The sequence below is a fragment of the Anopheles aquasalis genome, chromosome 3, assembly GCF_943734665.1.
Source record: "Anopheles aquasalis chromosome 3, idAnoAquaMG_Q_19, whole genome shotgun sequence".
In the NCBI taxonomy this organism is placed as follows: Eukaryota; Metazoa; Arthropoda; class Insecta; order Diptera; family Culicidae; genus Anopheles; species Anopheles aquasalis.
This window is the reverse complement of record NC_064878.1, coordinates 28,869,096-28,881,595: the sequence shown is the minus strand read 5'-3', so window position 1 is coordinate 28,881,595 and position 12,500 is coordinate 28,869,096. Positions and strand designations below refer to the sequence as shown.

General features: G+C 42.6%; 2 protein-coding genes across 7 annotated transcripts in view; both read right to left on the bottom strand.

The window, feature by feature from the left end:
• Positions 1 to 404: 404 nt before the first annotated feature.
• Positions 405 to 11,008, bottom strand: LOC126574504 (tetratricopeptide repeat protein 39B-like). 6 transcript variants are annotated; one of them, XM_050234750.1, is made up of 10 exons: positions 10,960 to 11,008; positions 8,416 to 8,761; positions 3,993 to 4,024; positions 3,084 to 3,191; positions 2,681 to 3,022; positions 2,451 to 2,616; positions 2,043 to 2,371; positions 1,461 to 1,967; positions 1,255 to 1,395; positions 405 to 1,188 (listed from the first exon to the last, which is right to left on the bottom strand). In XM_050234750.1, the coding sequence occupies exons 2-10, from the start codon at positions 8,491 to 8,493 to the stop codon at positions 1,074 to 1,076; spliced, it is 1,818 nt and encodes a 605-aa protein (XP_050090707.1). In that variant the 5' UTR covers positions 8,494 to 8,761; positions 10,960 to 11,008; the 3' UTR covers positions 405 to 1,073. The 6 variants fall into 6 exon arrangements, with proteins under 6 accessions (XP_050090707.1, XP_050090709.1, XP_050090708.1 ...); XM_050234752.1 differs by lacking the exon at positions 10,960 to 11,008 and adding an exon at positions 10,741 to 10,888; XM_050234751.1 differs by lacking the exon at positions 10,960 to 11,008 and adding an exon at positions 10,558 to 10,621.
• Positions 11,009 to 11,466: 458 nt separating this feature from the next.
• The window catches only part of LOC126574492 (WD repeat-containing protein 19), a 4,893-nt gene continuing 3,859 nt past the window's right edge, over positions 11,467 to 12,500 (bottom strand). Inside the window, exons 8-11 of the mRNA XM_050234726.1 lie at positions 12,146 to 12,500; positions 11,787 to 12,073; positions 11,646 to 11,722; positions 11,467 to 11,575 (exon numbers count right to left, since the gene is read on the bottom strand). The exon at positions 12,146 to 12,500 is cut by the window's right edge and continues 907 nt beyond it. Of these exons, the coding sequence (XP_050090683.1) occupies positions 11,467 to 11,575; positions 11,646 to 11,722; positions 11,787 to 12,073; positions 12,146 to 12,500 (828 nt within the window). The remainder of the gene's footprint in view (positions 11,576 to 11,645; positions 11,723 to 11,786; positions 12,074 to 12,145) is intronic.

Sequence of the window (12,500 nt, the reverse complement as noted above, 5' to 3'; positions counted from 1 at the left end):
CACTGTGGCAAGTGTTCGTTATCCTTTTGATTTATTCCCTGTTGCTGCGATTTAACATTTTCTTACCACCGATGATTAACAGGATTTCTTTCTTTTTTAATGATTTTTAAGAAATGAAGCCACAAATCAACCAGCAGCAATTTCATATGAATTAAAATCACAAACCGTCCAAGTCATCTACTGAAGTACGACGCGTATGTGCTACAAAATTTAAAAGGAACTGACTAATTTGATATTTCGGCAAACATTTAGCTGATCAAAAGATTTTTCTCAGTATTTCATCCATTATACGATTATAATATTTCTATTGAAATAATTTTGAAAATTTCGGAAACCAACAGTACTTTCTTCGTTTACGAATGGATTTTTGAGAAGCGCATGCGTACCACAGCTTCGCTCGGCAGTGCCTAACATACATGACATTTTGAAAGAACAGCTGCACATTCTTTATTAATGATACCTTAACTCTTAAGAAAATTACAGCTATCGTGTGCAAGGAATATGAAAAACAGGGTTTTGATATTTCATTTAGACTTTTTAAATTTTATTTTATTCTATATATTTCTTTGATTCAACCACCAGCGTCATTGATAGAGACACTCTTTCGGAACTTCATTGGACTTGACTAAACAATTTGGTTTCACTTTAAAATTTGACCTATTAAAAACAACCTAACCTCTTGGATATCATTCAACTTACTATCCTGGAGTATGCGAACAAGCTTTCAGTTGTCTGACAAGAATAACTATAAAACAATACCACAAACCAGCCCATACTAGAAATAAACCCTGCTTCAGTGTTTTTGGTACCTACGATAGTGAGAAACCCATGGAGTGCTCAAAGCATGTGTGGTGTGATCCGATGAAATGTTATATGCTCACAATACCCTAACGTATAAATTTGCAGCATGACTAGGGAATGATTCCGCACGGCGTTGACATGCATTCATTAAGGTGGCTCACTTTTTTCTTTATTACAATGATTCCGTCTATCATTCAATGGTCGTTGTAGGATTCTCTGCATTCCCGGAGAACGTTTCGATGGTCATGGAAGATGTTAGAACAGGGTCCAGCTCAAGCGTCCGCTCCAGCCGGGATATTTTCGTAGCTTTTGCCTTTCAGTTCAATCAGTGCCGTATGAATTCGGAAGTGAAGCCTCGATTCCAGCGAATAGCCACTATAGTTTTTCCTAAAATGGAAAACAAGTTATGGTATTAGTCAGGCAATTTTCTTTTTCTCCTATTTGAACACGTACTTGGCATCTTCCAAAGCTAGGATAGCTTGGTCCTTGTTACCCTGCTCAATGTATATCAGGGCAAGTTCGACGATGGCATAAGGTACCAGGTAATGGTCCTCTTTAAGGTCTTTGTACATGGCGATAACATTTTCGAGACAGCTGAAACGATTCGTTACAGATAGAGTTAAAAAACCAAAAAGTCTTTTTGTATTAGGTAAACACACCTCGTAGCTTGAAGGGGACTATTCATTTGGCGTAGGCAGGCACCTTTCAGCAGTAACAGCAGCGCCTTGTTGTCCGTTCCGTAAACACCGTACGTCGGATTGGATTTGTTGTTTTCTCGCTCTTCAAAGTGTTTCAGATTTTCTTCCACTATCCGGAACACCCCATCGGCTAGGTGGAAATGTTTGCCCAATATCTTGAACAGATTCCACACGTACATCAGCTCGAGTGCCGGAACGTACAGGAAGGATTGCTGAGCGAAGAAGCGTTCAGTCTTTTTGCAGGCAAACTTCTCCATCGGTAACGATTTGCCAGCTATTCGTTGTTTATACTTTGGTACTTCCTTCATCAGGTTGGCGATCGTTCGCACTTCGCTAGAGTGGAGCTCTGACTGCTTTAACATACACATAATCGATGCCTTTTGGTAGGTGTAGATGGTCCTCGACCACTTACTGTTCTCCACCAGATAGGTGGCAAACAGCAAGGATTCTCGCCAGTCCAAACGCAAGCTGAAAACATCCCCCATAACAAGTTTCCATTATACATATTGCAAATTTCATGCACTTTCGCCGTTTAAGGCTTACCAATTAACCCAAAGCAACTCCCAAAAGCAGAGATGATGGAACTGTGGCCAAACGCTTTGCGATTTCCATGATTTCTTGTACCACTTCAGGGCCTCGTCCAGATTGCCTTTCATGAACTCGAGCCGCCCTTTGAAGAACAGGAACCACACACCGTCCGGGTACTGCTTGAGCTGCTTCACCAGCAGTTCATCACAGAAGCGCAAATCACCCTCCTTGTGACTGAGAACGTAACACACGATCAAATTATAGCCGAGTAGAGTCATCACACAAAGCACCTGTCGAATCCCTGCACTCTGAGACCCTGTAACTAAATCCTGCATGCCCGATTGCTGTGGAAAGAATTACAAAAAAAATTATAACGATTTTAACGTCACAAACTCCATAGGAATCAGGTCTCTTGGTCCATACCTTATTGCCAGAGAATCCAATAAATTCAAGTAACTTAATGATCCTTGCAGGAAGTAACGAAATCATCAGATTAAACGTCCCTAGACCCATCCGGACACCGCTCTCAAAATGTAGCTTGGAGCTTTCCGATTCCCAGGTTCGCTGTGTCAGTATATTGTTACATTCCCTAAAATAGCCGAGGATCAATCAATGGAAAAATGCGCAACATGACAAAAAGTTGTTCCACTCACTTGTACATCGCGAAGCAATTTCGGATCTTCATTCCACCCTTGATCAGGCTGGTCAACGTTTCGTCCTCGATAAACGTTAGCATTGCCTTCAGGAGCAGAGCTTCGGCAGAACAGAGTTCCGCGTGTGCCTCCAGATCGGTGTACTGGTCGTAGTTAACCTTCTTGAACGTCTTCCCAATCGTTTCGGTCAGCGTGTTCTTCTTTCTGTATCGATTGCACACGTTCAAGCACTGCTTCAACGCTTCCGAGGCAGCCGCTATGTGCTGCTGTTCGAAGGTGAGCATCGCCTCCAGGTAGGTGAACACACTATGTCCTACCGCATGGTACATGCTCGATGTAGCCCTACGAAAACACCAAATATCATATTAAAAAATATCATAATTAATAAAAGAGCAATACTTACATTGGTTTCATAAGAGCCTCCGCTTCGTTAAACTTGTTGTTGAAGAATAGATCGACCGCAATTTTGGCCTCCGCCAGCGCGGTGTCCAAATCCATCCCACACGTAGGCCTACGATTGTTATCAAAGTAAAAGGAATTATTATTGAATTGTGTCTTCTGATAACAAGTCATCAGCTACACCATTTATTAACTTGAAGAACAACATGCTATACTCAGTTGCTATTAGTTCCCTTGATCATTCAGACATCTCTAATGTGCACACATGATCGGGCGATTTTATATTTTCTTTAAGCGTCATCGCAAGCGTATTTTTAATCATTGACAATTCTGGTTGAATGAGCATCATGGACCTCCATCAGGAGCAGGATAAAATGTGTTTTATTGGACTGGAAAATGTGTATAATTAGTCTCTTCGGCAGTCGTCTATATGTCAGCCAGAAGTAATAAATCTTTAAATCCCAATTTTGTCTTTATCAACAGCTCATATCATTAACAACATCTTTTGCACAAGGTCATGCAGATAAGATGAATTAAAATGATTACGAAATGAAATAAGTATTCTTCAGAAACAATAGGTTGAATGAGTGAAGGTACCCTTCTTTTGTTGCACTCACACAAGTATAAGATATCATACAGTTTCATTTAAGAATCTTGATTGCCTTGATCCCCGGGCCACCCAGACTAATTGAGAGAGCAAAGGGCCAATGGTCAACTTGTTCGTTTACGCGAATTAATTAGTTTAAAGCTGCTGTGGGAGGCCTTTGGATCTCTAACCAATAATCGTCGGCCATAGCTGAAAGAGTGAATCGCCTTCATTCGATGCAACCATCCAGCAACCTGCGACATTGCAGCATTCAACCACTTGTTGATCATCTTAAAACAGCGCAGATGCACGCGACTGTATACTTACGATGAGGTGTCGTTATCGCACGCATCTTGGAACTGGAATTGGAAAAGAAAAGAGTGGAACTAAATCAGCAGCCTGACAGAGGAAGGTTGAGATGAGATTTCTATTATTTATTAGTTTGTTTAAATATTTTAGATAGATAAACGAACAAATGAAACGAGTTTACAAACAACAAATAGCTGGGTTTCACAATTTCTCAAATAAATGCCAGCAGCTCGGTTCCATGTATGGTCTCTTTTGTTCAGCGCGGTTTTTCTGCTGCCAAGTTCGAAATCACAACCTACGACCCGATTTACTATGATTTGCATAGAATGATACAATTTCTTCCCCCTTGTACTTACGGTGACCCTCTCGCGATACTTATTACAATCTGGTTTGAGTAGCAAGTTCACCGATATCAAGACGCACATAGTTTGCAATTAACCTTTACTTTAGCTAAACCAGTGATAGATAATGATGGTGCCAGATACTCGGAGTGACGGGAGTAGGGGGTGTGGCAGCAATCTCAGAAACTTGTCGTTAATTCCAGTGAATAGCAGCAGTACGCTTTGGCGTCGGATCCACTCATGTTTCCGTCAACAAGTTACAGCGCAGCTTAGGTTGAACCTTACGCGGTCGCCTAAGGTTGCGTGTCGGTTGCATGGTGCATTTGTTCGAGCAACACCGGCACCAACTAGCCTGTCAGCACATTCAAAGCACATCTCACCTTCCCCGTAGTGACCGGCAACCGGTAACATTACATGAAGTGCTACAGCGAGTTCGTTTTCGAGTAACGCACGCAAGTTCAAGTTCAACCCCGCACCGGACCTGACAGCAACTGGTAATTTCAAAGGTGTTAAGGGCAGCAGCAAACGATACGGATGCGGTTTTGCGGTATCACTTGGTTGCTCTTTCACCATCACCCCCGGGGCTCTCGCGACATTAATATCACGACGCGTGTCAGAAACAATGCCCGCAACATCGCATTATGTTAAGAACCATTCGTTGGCCGTTCAACTCAGCAAAAGAAACCTTGTTTTTTCATTTGAGGATTTACATATTCGTGTTCATTCACTCTGCAGCCGGTCAAAGATCCCCGTCATGTGCAGCGATTTGTTGAGCGCCTTTTGTTTTAATTCCAACATCTCGAAGATTGTTACAGTATAAACTATAGATTCTAGATGCCTTTCCTATAGTGAAAATTTTAACTTCCTACACCGTACTTACATTCTCCGGATATGGCAACATTACCAATGTTGCCAACCCTGTGCGTTGCAAACAAATTTGCATTTTAATTTTCCCTTCATCACGACAACAGCGGCAACTCAGCTGCTGGCTGCCTGTCTGGATGGCTGGATAGTGAAAATGTTTACGGAAAAGGCACTGGTTTTCCGCTTGATTGGCACCCTTCACTAGTGATAAGCAAACAAACGGACGCGAGGGGGCAATACAAATTACGCATGAGTGGGCAAAAAAAAATCCAGCGCCAACCAGTCGGCCAGCAACACAGTGCTTATAAACCACCATCGCGAAAAATATGGTCCATGTTTTTGTCTTAACCGTAACATGGTGTCAGCGAAACCCCTCGCCGACCAGTTGCTCGACGGTACATTTACGGTTTGGGGCATCAGTTTAAAATAATTATCTCTCAAAAAAAAAAGGGGAACACCGGTTTATCATACCAAGCTGTGAGGAGAGCGACAGACGATAGTTACATTCATTTGTTTTTTATCAACTTCCTAGCTGACTCATTGGAGAGTATCCGCTGCCCGCGTAACATGTAATCACAAAAATGCCCTTTGTATGAATATGACTGCATAGTTAGAGATAAAAGCAATTACTCACGAACCACAAGGTCAACGGACATTCATACAACTTTACATTCTGCTTTTCGTATTACCTAAACGTAGTTTGGACAGTTTTTTTTTAGAAAGTTGTAGCGAATAATATGCATTTGTAGATTTTGCACATAAATTAACGTACGTACGATGTTTTACTTTAATATACCATAAAAAAAATATTATTTTATCACATGAATCTTCTGTTTTAATATTTTCGCTAACATGCTATATTTCTCACTCTTCTATCGCTAATGTTATCAGCCTCATATTTATTATCAGCAATATCACTATCACAACTTCGAAAATGCTTAAAAACGAAACAGTTGCCAAAAGAGTGGGGAAAGGTTAGGTGCTTTCATGAACACATTTTTAACAACAAACAATAAAGTTACTGGTTTTAACAACACAATGATACTTGTAAGTTATTGCATCGTAACCTCAGGAGTGGACTACGCTTACATTCGCGTTTTGATATCAAAAACAGGATATGTTGGAATCGAACTCATTATCTCATGAACAGAAAACAATCATTATTACAGTTTATAAAACAGTCATTATCACAGGTCATCAGCGTTATTATCACAGGTAAGAAACTAAAGTTCTACAGCAAATAAATCGACAACAAAGAAAAAACAAACAGAACTTTCGATGTCGACTCGTCAGTTACAGCCAATTGTTGCCAGTAGCAACTGTGGAATGGGAGGCGCGTCCTATCACAATACCTTACAGAACAGAATCTGAAGTACTCGAATGTCGAAGATAGTATAAAAATGATAAGCTGTTGATAAAGCATAAGACGATGAGTTTGTTTAACTGATTTAGGACTATCCAGATCAATATACAATATAGATACTAATATTAAATACAACACGTATAAAACACGATTTTCTTCTTTTGGAATTGGAATGGCGATTACCCAAGATGCCCTCTTTAATCACTCGCAAAAAAACATTAATATCGCTTTCTCTGTTCCATATGCGAGATAATCACAATAGTTAGTCATCTCTACACCATTACTAACTGTGCAATGAACACAGGAAATGACTGTTGACCGCAGTGTTTAGATTGCATTTTGCCATTTGACCAAGGCAAAAAGAGATTTCACAACCCTGAGCCTACACAGGCCAGCAAACAATACAATGGAGAAATTTACAATCATGCGCCTTTTTAAAATCATGCCCAGCGTCAACAGAAGATCATTTCGCGTGGTGACTTGCGACATGCTAGAGTCGAGCCAGAGAGAAAGTTGCGACGTCAGATATTAGTCATCGTGCACATCGTGGCCGCTACTCAGGGCGGTATTGGACGCAAACAGAGTACAATTCAATGTTACTTCATGCAAACTAAGGCACAGGATACACGAAAACACCACCACCGATCGATCGATCGATCGGTGTTGTCTCCGATGTGCTGTTAATCTTTTGCGGCTTCCCGTACAAGTGAGGCAGCTATCGGTCACCTTTTGTCACGTGAGCAGCATTAGAGAAATGGAAACCTGGACCATTACTATCGCATACGCGATTTACCTAACAGACAGATACGTCCTTCGGCCGAACACAATCGCAGGGTGAACTGACGGGTCCGTCCCCCACCAAGTGTCCTGTAGCGCCCACTACGTGATAGAAGCCCACGAACGTGACCGTTAGCGATACCGTGGACATCGCAGAGCGTGGTTATGAGCTCGACACACAATATTAGGTAAAAACTGCCATCGCACCCTCCCCAGCAAGGCCAGACACTCGGTACAGAAGGAATTTATATATTACATTAGCATAACGCTACGAACAAATAGAATGGCTTTGCTTTGGAAGAAAGAAGTGCAGTTTCATCGGTACAAACGTGCGAAGGGTGGTTTAATATGAAGCAATCCCCAGGTATTGGAACACATGATGAAGCAGAAGTCTATTTTCACAAAGCTAGAAAGTGATGATTACGTGCGTATTTTGTGCAGTTGAGCGTACAGGCGGCAATAGTCACCTTTTTTTTAAATAAAGGCATGTTTTTGAAAAACATTTTTACTGGGTTTATCATTCTGATATTTATAATATTGAACACGGCTTCTCTGCAAGATCGCCAATTATTAACGGTTCCATTCAATCGTTCAATCGTAGTTTTCAAAAAAAAAATACAAACATGGGATTAATATCAGAAAGGTGTGTTTTCAAAAATACGCTTTTTGCTGTGACTATTTTTCGATTGTGAATCTGAGATTTGCAAATCGATACTCTTTCGATAGGTGGGATTTTTTTGCAGGTAGCATTGCTCAGAGACAGTTTTTGATAGAATTTTGAAGATTAAAACGTGACGGTTTTTACGATTTTGCACTCTGATAAATGAATATTGCATTGTTATTTGAAAAAAAACATTTCACTAAGTTTTATAAAAACACGATTGGGTTTCGTGGAAAATGGTGTGCAGATAAGGAATTCCAAATTTCAAAAGTTCCGATTCACTAGTTTTTGTACTATTCTATGGGCACCCACTTTGAAATCGTTGGTTCAGAGGAATCAGGCTTCAAAGTAGCACCATGAATGAAGCGCGACATTTCAAGAAACCATATCCTTAACAGTTTTACTTTGATCCTTTTTCACTATTGCTCTACTCACCTCATCATCATCGTCGTAGTTTTGCATCTGCTGTTGATTGCTCGAAGACGCCGAACTAGTCGCAGCCGCTGCAGCCATCGCGTTCTTGCTTATCAAATTCGCTGCTCACCGAAATCGTTTGAGGCACTTCTTGATTCCTTTTCACTCTCAGCACCAGCACTGTTGCCTTGCGCGACTGTTTATAATTTGTCACCAACCGCCACTGCCTTGTACCATTATCGAACGCAAACAAATATAGCGATTTTCCGGATCACTGAACTCACCACTCAACACGTACACACGAACACACGGTCTAATTTTTCATTTTATGTAATGAGAGCACACACCTGGCGACGTTCCTACCTTGCTGAGGGGGGAGGGAAAACGTAGTCAAAATAAGGTGCCGTTCCAGCTCGATGTGACGAACCCCTTCCTTTTCCATAGCAACCCTGCTGATTGTGCACGCCACAAGTCAGCTGTAGCCGCTCTGACCATCCCAAAGCATGCGTGAATGTAATTTTGAGGAGCATCAAAGTGACGTAGGAAAAACTACGTCCTTGGTTGCTTCGATTGAAAATTGTAAGTTATAGTTCTAGGTATGGGCTCGACTATTACTCGACTTGTTCACCAACCGATGCACAGATAATGGTTGAGGGCCATTATTTTGTACTGAGTACACGGACAACGTTGTTATAGTTATGATTGCGGTGCCTTTGAAACAACGCGAAACATAGCCACCATCAAAATGATTCCCATCTTTTCCCATTTCCCAGCGAGTGGCTCGCATAGTGTCCGACACTGCGGCCTACTAGCCATTGTGCCTTGCGCTACGTTGATACATTCCCTGGTTGCTTATCATCGCGCACGATCAACAAACTTCCGTTGCTCTCGGTTGATTATGTTTAGATGTACAGCCGAGCATCTAATCAACGAGCAATCGGCACACATTAATCGAGCGTAAAATGGACAAAACCGCCAGTACAGGCCTCGCGCCAATACTTTAGACGGTCGTTTCGTTCTGATAACGGTGGAAAAAAATAATACCGGCCAACAGTGCACCATGATAAGCGTTGTGGTGACCCCCGTTTCCGTCTTAATGGTCGTGCATAAAGATAAGCCAAGGTGCCAAAGTTACACAATACAGTTCCGTGCGTTTAGAATTACAAAATGTTTACTTTGCACATCATGTCAATGGTGTTTGGCTTCGGGGTGTTTACGCAACGGAAACATAAAAAAAATCCTCGATAGGCACCCATTCGTATTGCAGCATGGCGATGGTGCATTTCAGTGCACGCGGACGGAAAGAATAACAAATCATGTCCTGTGCACACATACTCTGTTGCCGCCATGTTTATCTATCATAAAAAATAAATCGATCATTGCAGTAGCAGGGATAAGCTGTGCTTTTGTGTTTGGAGAGGAAAATGGAAAAGAAAATTTCAATGAACCACCCCACAGCAGTCGTCTGGGTTGCTGTGGCCTTGAAACTTTCTTATTCGCCTGGGTTGATGTGCAAGGCGCATACAGCATACTGCGAAATCTTCATCATCTCCACAGCCCAAAGCATACTGCGACGCGTCGTTGCACCCGTTATCTGCTTTTACTGCCGGATTTGGGACTGGACGCTGCTATCACAAATCGCTGATAAGATGGAGCATATAAAAGTGACCGCATGAAGGTAATGGGAATGACATAATTTTCACCACAATTAAAAGATAAGCGCCTTGCATTGCGCTTTTTCCTTCGATGTTTCCTTGTAAGTTGCTTGTGAAAAGAAAACCTGGATCCTGGAGCACGGAAAACAAATGGTCGAAGAAAAGACGTAGCTCCATGATTGCTTGCTAAACAACGGAGTTATTGATCGGCAAAAAGCAATGCGAATGCCGGCAGTGTGGCCAGGACGAAAGTGCAAATCGATATCGTCCATAACATAGCAATACCATATTCCTTTTTGCGTTATTCCTTTTTTTACTGATACCAATAAATGCCGCTCGTGATTAGCTACTCGCGTGTACTCACGACTGTATCGGAAGCACAGGGATCGAAACCTGGCAAAAGAAGTGATGGATGCCTGGTACAACAAATCTCCGCATTAACTGGGGGCGGTTTTGTGATTTTTTTTCTTCTTATTTGGCTACTAACACGGCCACTACGCTCGCCTACTTGCTACGTTTTCTTGGCGCACTCTCGCGCCATTTCTTCTGCAAAGCGCACTTCTTTCTCGTCTCGGATTATAGTGACCACTTGCCAGAGCGGCCACCTTCTGTGATAATTATTTAGCCGCAGGCGTGTGTACATCACAGTTTCACTTAAGTAAACTCACGACACCCCCACGCACGAACGCACGCACGCACTGGGCTCCGTCCGAAAATATCATTCCCGTTCCGGATGCGCATCTTCATTCGATGCGGTTGTCTTCCTGCTGGACGTAAGTGCATACACTCAACACGATTCTTTCTCTTACACGCCCAACACGCCCGAAAACATGAATATGAAAGTTTATTTTGCCTAGCGGCCAATATCGCCGCTGACCAGCACGAGCGCGACCCTTGATTCACGTTTTACCAGCTCTCGGGCACCGTGGTTCCGTCGATGTTCCCGCTTTGGAGGTTCGCACGTAAATAAGAAGAAGAAAGCCAAAAAAATATTTACTTTTTATTTTAGTAAAAGCAAAACAAGTACTCTTAAACATTTGCATAACACTGTATGGATTATGAGCAGGTTTATATGCTGAAGTTGAAAAGTTAGTAAGACCTATTTTGCGCCCAAAAGTTATGCAATTTCCGAGCAGCGCGTTCGTTATTTCAAACCGAACCTCATTCGCATTCCGCGTCAGTCGCAGCTTTGAGAGGAACAGACATGAATTGTGTTTTAACACATGCAACAACCAGTTAAGCCACAAAAGATCATTATGCAATATCATGCGGAACCACGAATCGCGGTTGGATGGATGATAAACGACACGAGCGGTTCGGTGGATTGCCTACTTTAATCGCAAATAAAAACACAAACATTTACTAACGTATAGAAATCAAGGTACGCGAGACATCGTGATCTTAAACATATGAGATCTTAGGTTCCGGTGTTAATGTACGGTAGAAGGTCGTCAATATCCACAAGCCGGCCAGCGTCTATTTCTTCGCCGCACATTGCACACTGGTTGTTCGTGGTTTCAAGGATTCTGAAAAACAAAGAAAAACAAGGTTACAAATAAAATGATCGCTGCAAAGCTAATGAAACCAGCTTATTACTTCATGAACTCTGCCTTCAGTGCGGGAAAATCACACTCTGGACAGGCTGCCACACCCTCTCGCACTATATGCTGTCCCTGAAAGAGTTATAGAATCCTATTAGCCATTGTTTACGGAAAAAGTACACACGAAATAACGTACCGTCGCAATGCAAATCGGCAGAGTAGTTTTGCACTGTCCACAAGCAATCTCCATGTTGGGCAGAGAGGCGCCGCATAGTGGACAGGGACTGGATTCCTGGGCTCCTTCATCGTCTAGCTGACCACGGGGAGCCTTCCGTACGATGGATTCTATCTTCTTCGCATACTTTTCATCGATCTGACCGCGAAAGTCCGATCTCATTAGCATCACCGCGTACTCGAAAGCGGACTTTCGCAGTCCTGTCCGGTGGCACTCAATGACAGTGGAGGTCAAAATGGGGACAACATCTGGCAAAAAAAGGGTACACTGCTGATCAGTACACTATCCGCTACGCGCAACACAAGGCAAGCTGATCTTACGGGATGGAAACTGGGAAATGTTTTTCGCCACCTGGAGGAGCAGCTTAGCCGCAAGCAGATGATTTCCACGCTTGACGTGAATTCTGACGAGCGTGTATCGGTGCAAGAGCGCTAGAGTGATTTTCATGTCTGTCGCAATGGCCAGACTGTTGCGCCGTAACTCTTGGTACATTGAAAACAGCAGATCATGTGCGCTACGATAGTTTCCGGCAATTTGCTCCTGATTGGCGATGATCATTGCCGCCTTTGCCGCCTCCTTGAACTGTCGCTTAGCCATGTACAACCGGAAGAGCAGCTTCGGGTCCTTCGGTACGCCATCGGACTCACCGAGCAGATATTCAATCAGCTGGTTCGA

What these genes read in the sequence shown, in the direction of transcription:
- LOC126574504 (XM_050234750.1), bottom strand. Translation starts at nt 8,493, where the DNA reads ATGGCTGCAGCGGCTGCGACTAGTTCGGCGTCTTCGAGCAATCAACAG. An exon ending in TTGGATTCTCTGGCAATAAG is followed by an intron (nt 2,372 to 2,450) that starts GTATGGACCAAG and finishes TTCTTTCCACAG; the next exon opens with CAATCGGGCATGCAGGATTT. An exon ending in AGTCCCCTTCAAGCTACGAG is followed by an intron (nt 1,396 to 1,460) that starts GTGTGTTTACCT and finishes GAATCGTTTCAG; the next exon opens with CTGTCTCGAAAATGTTATCG.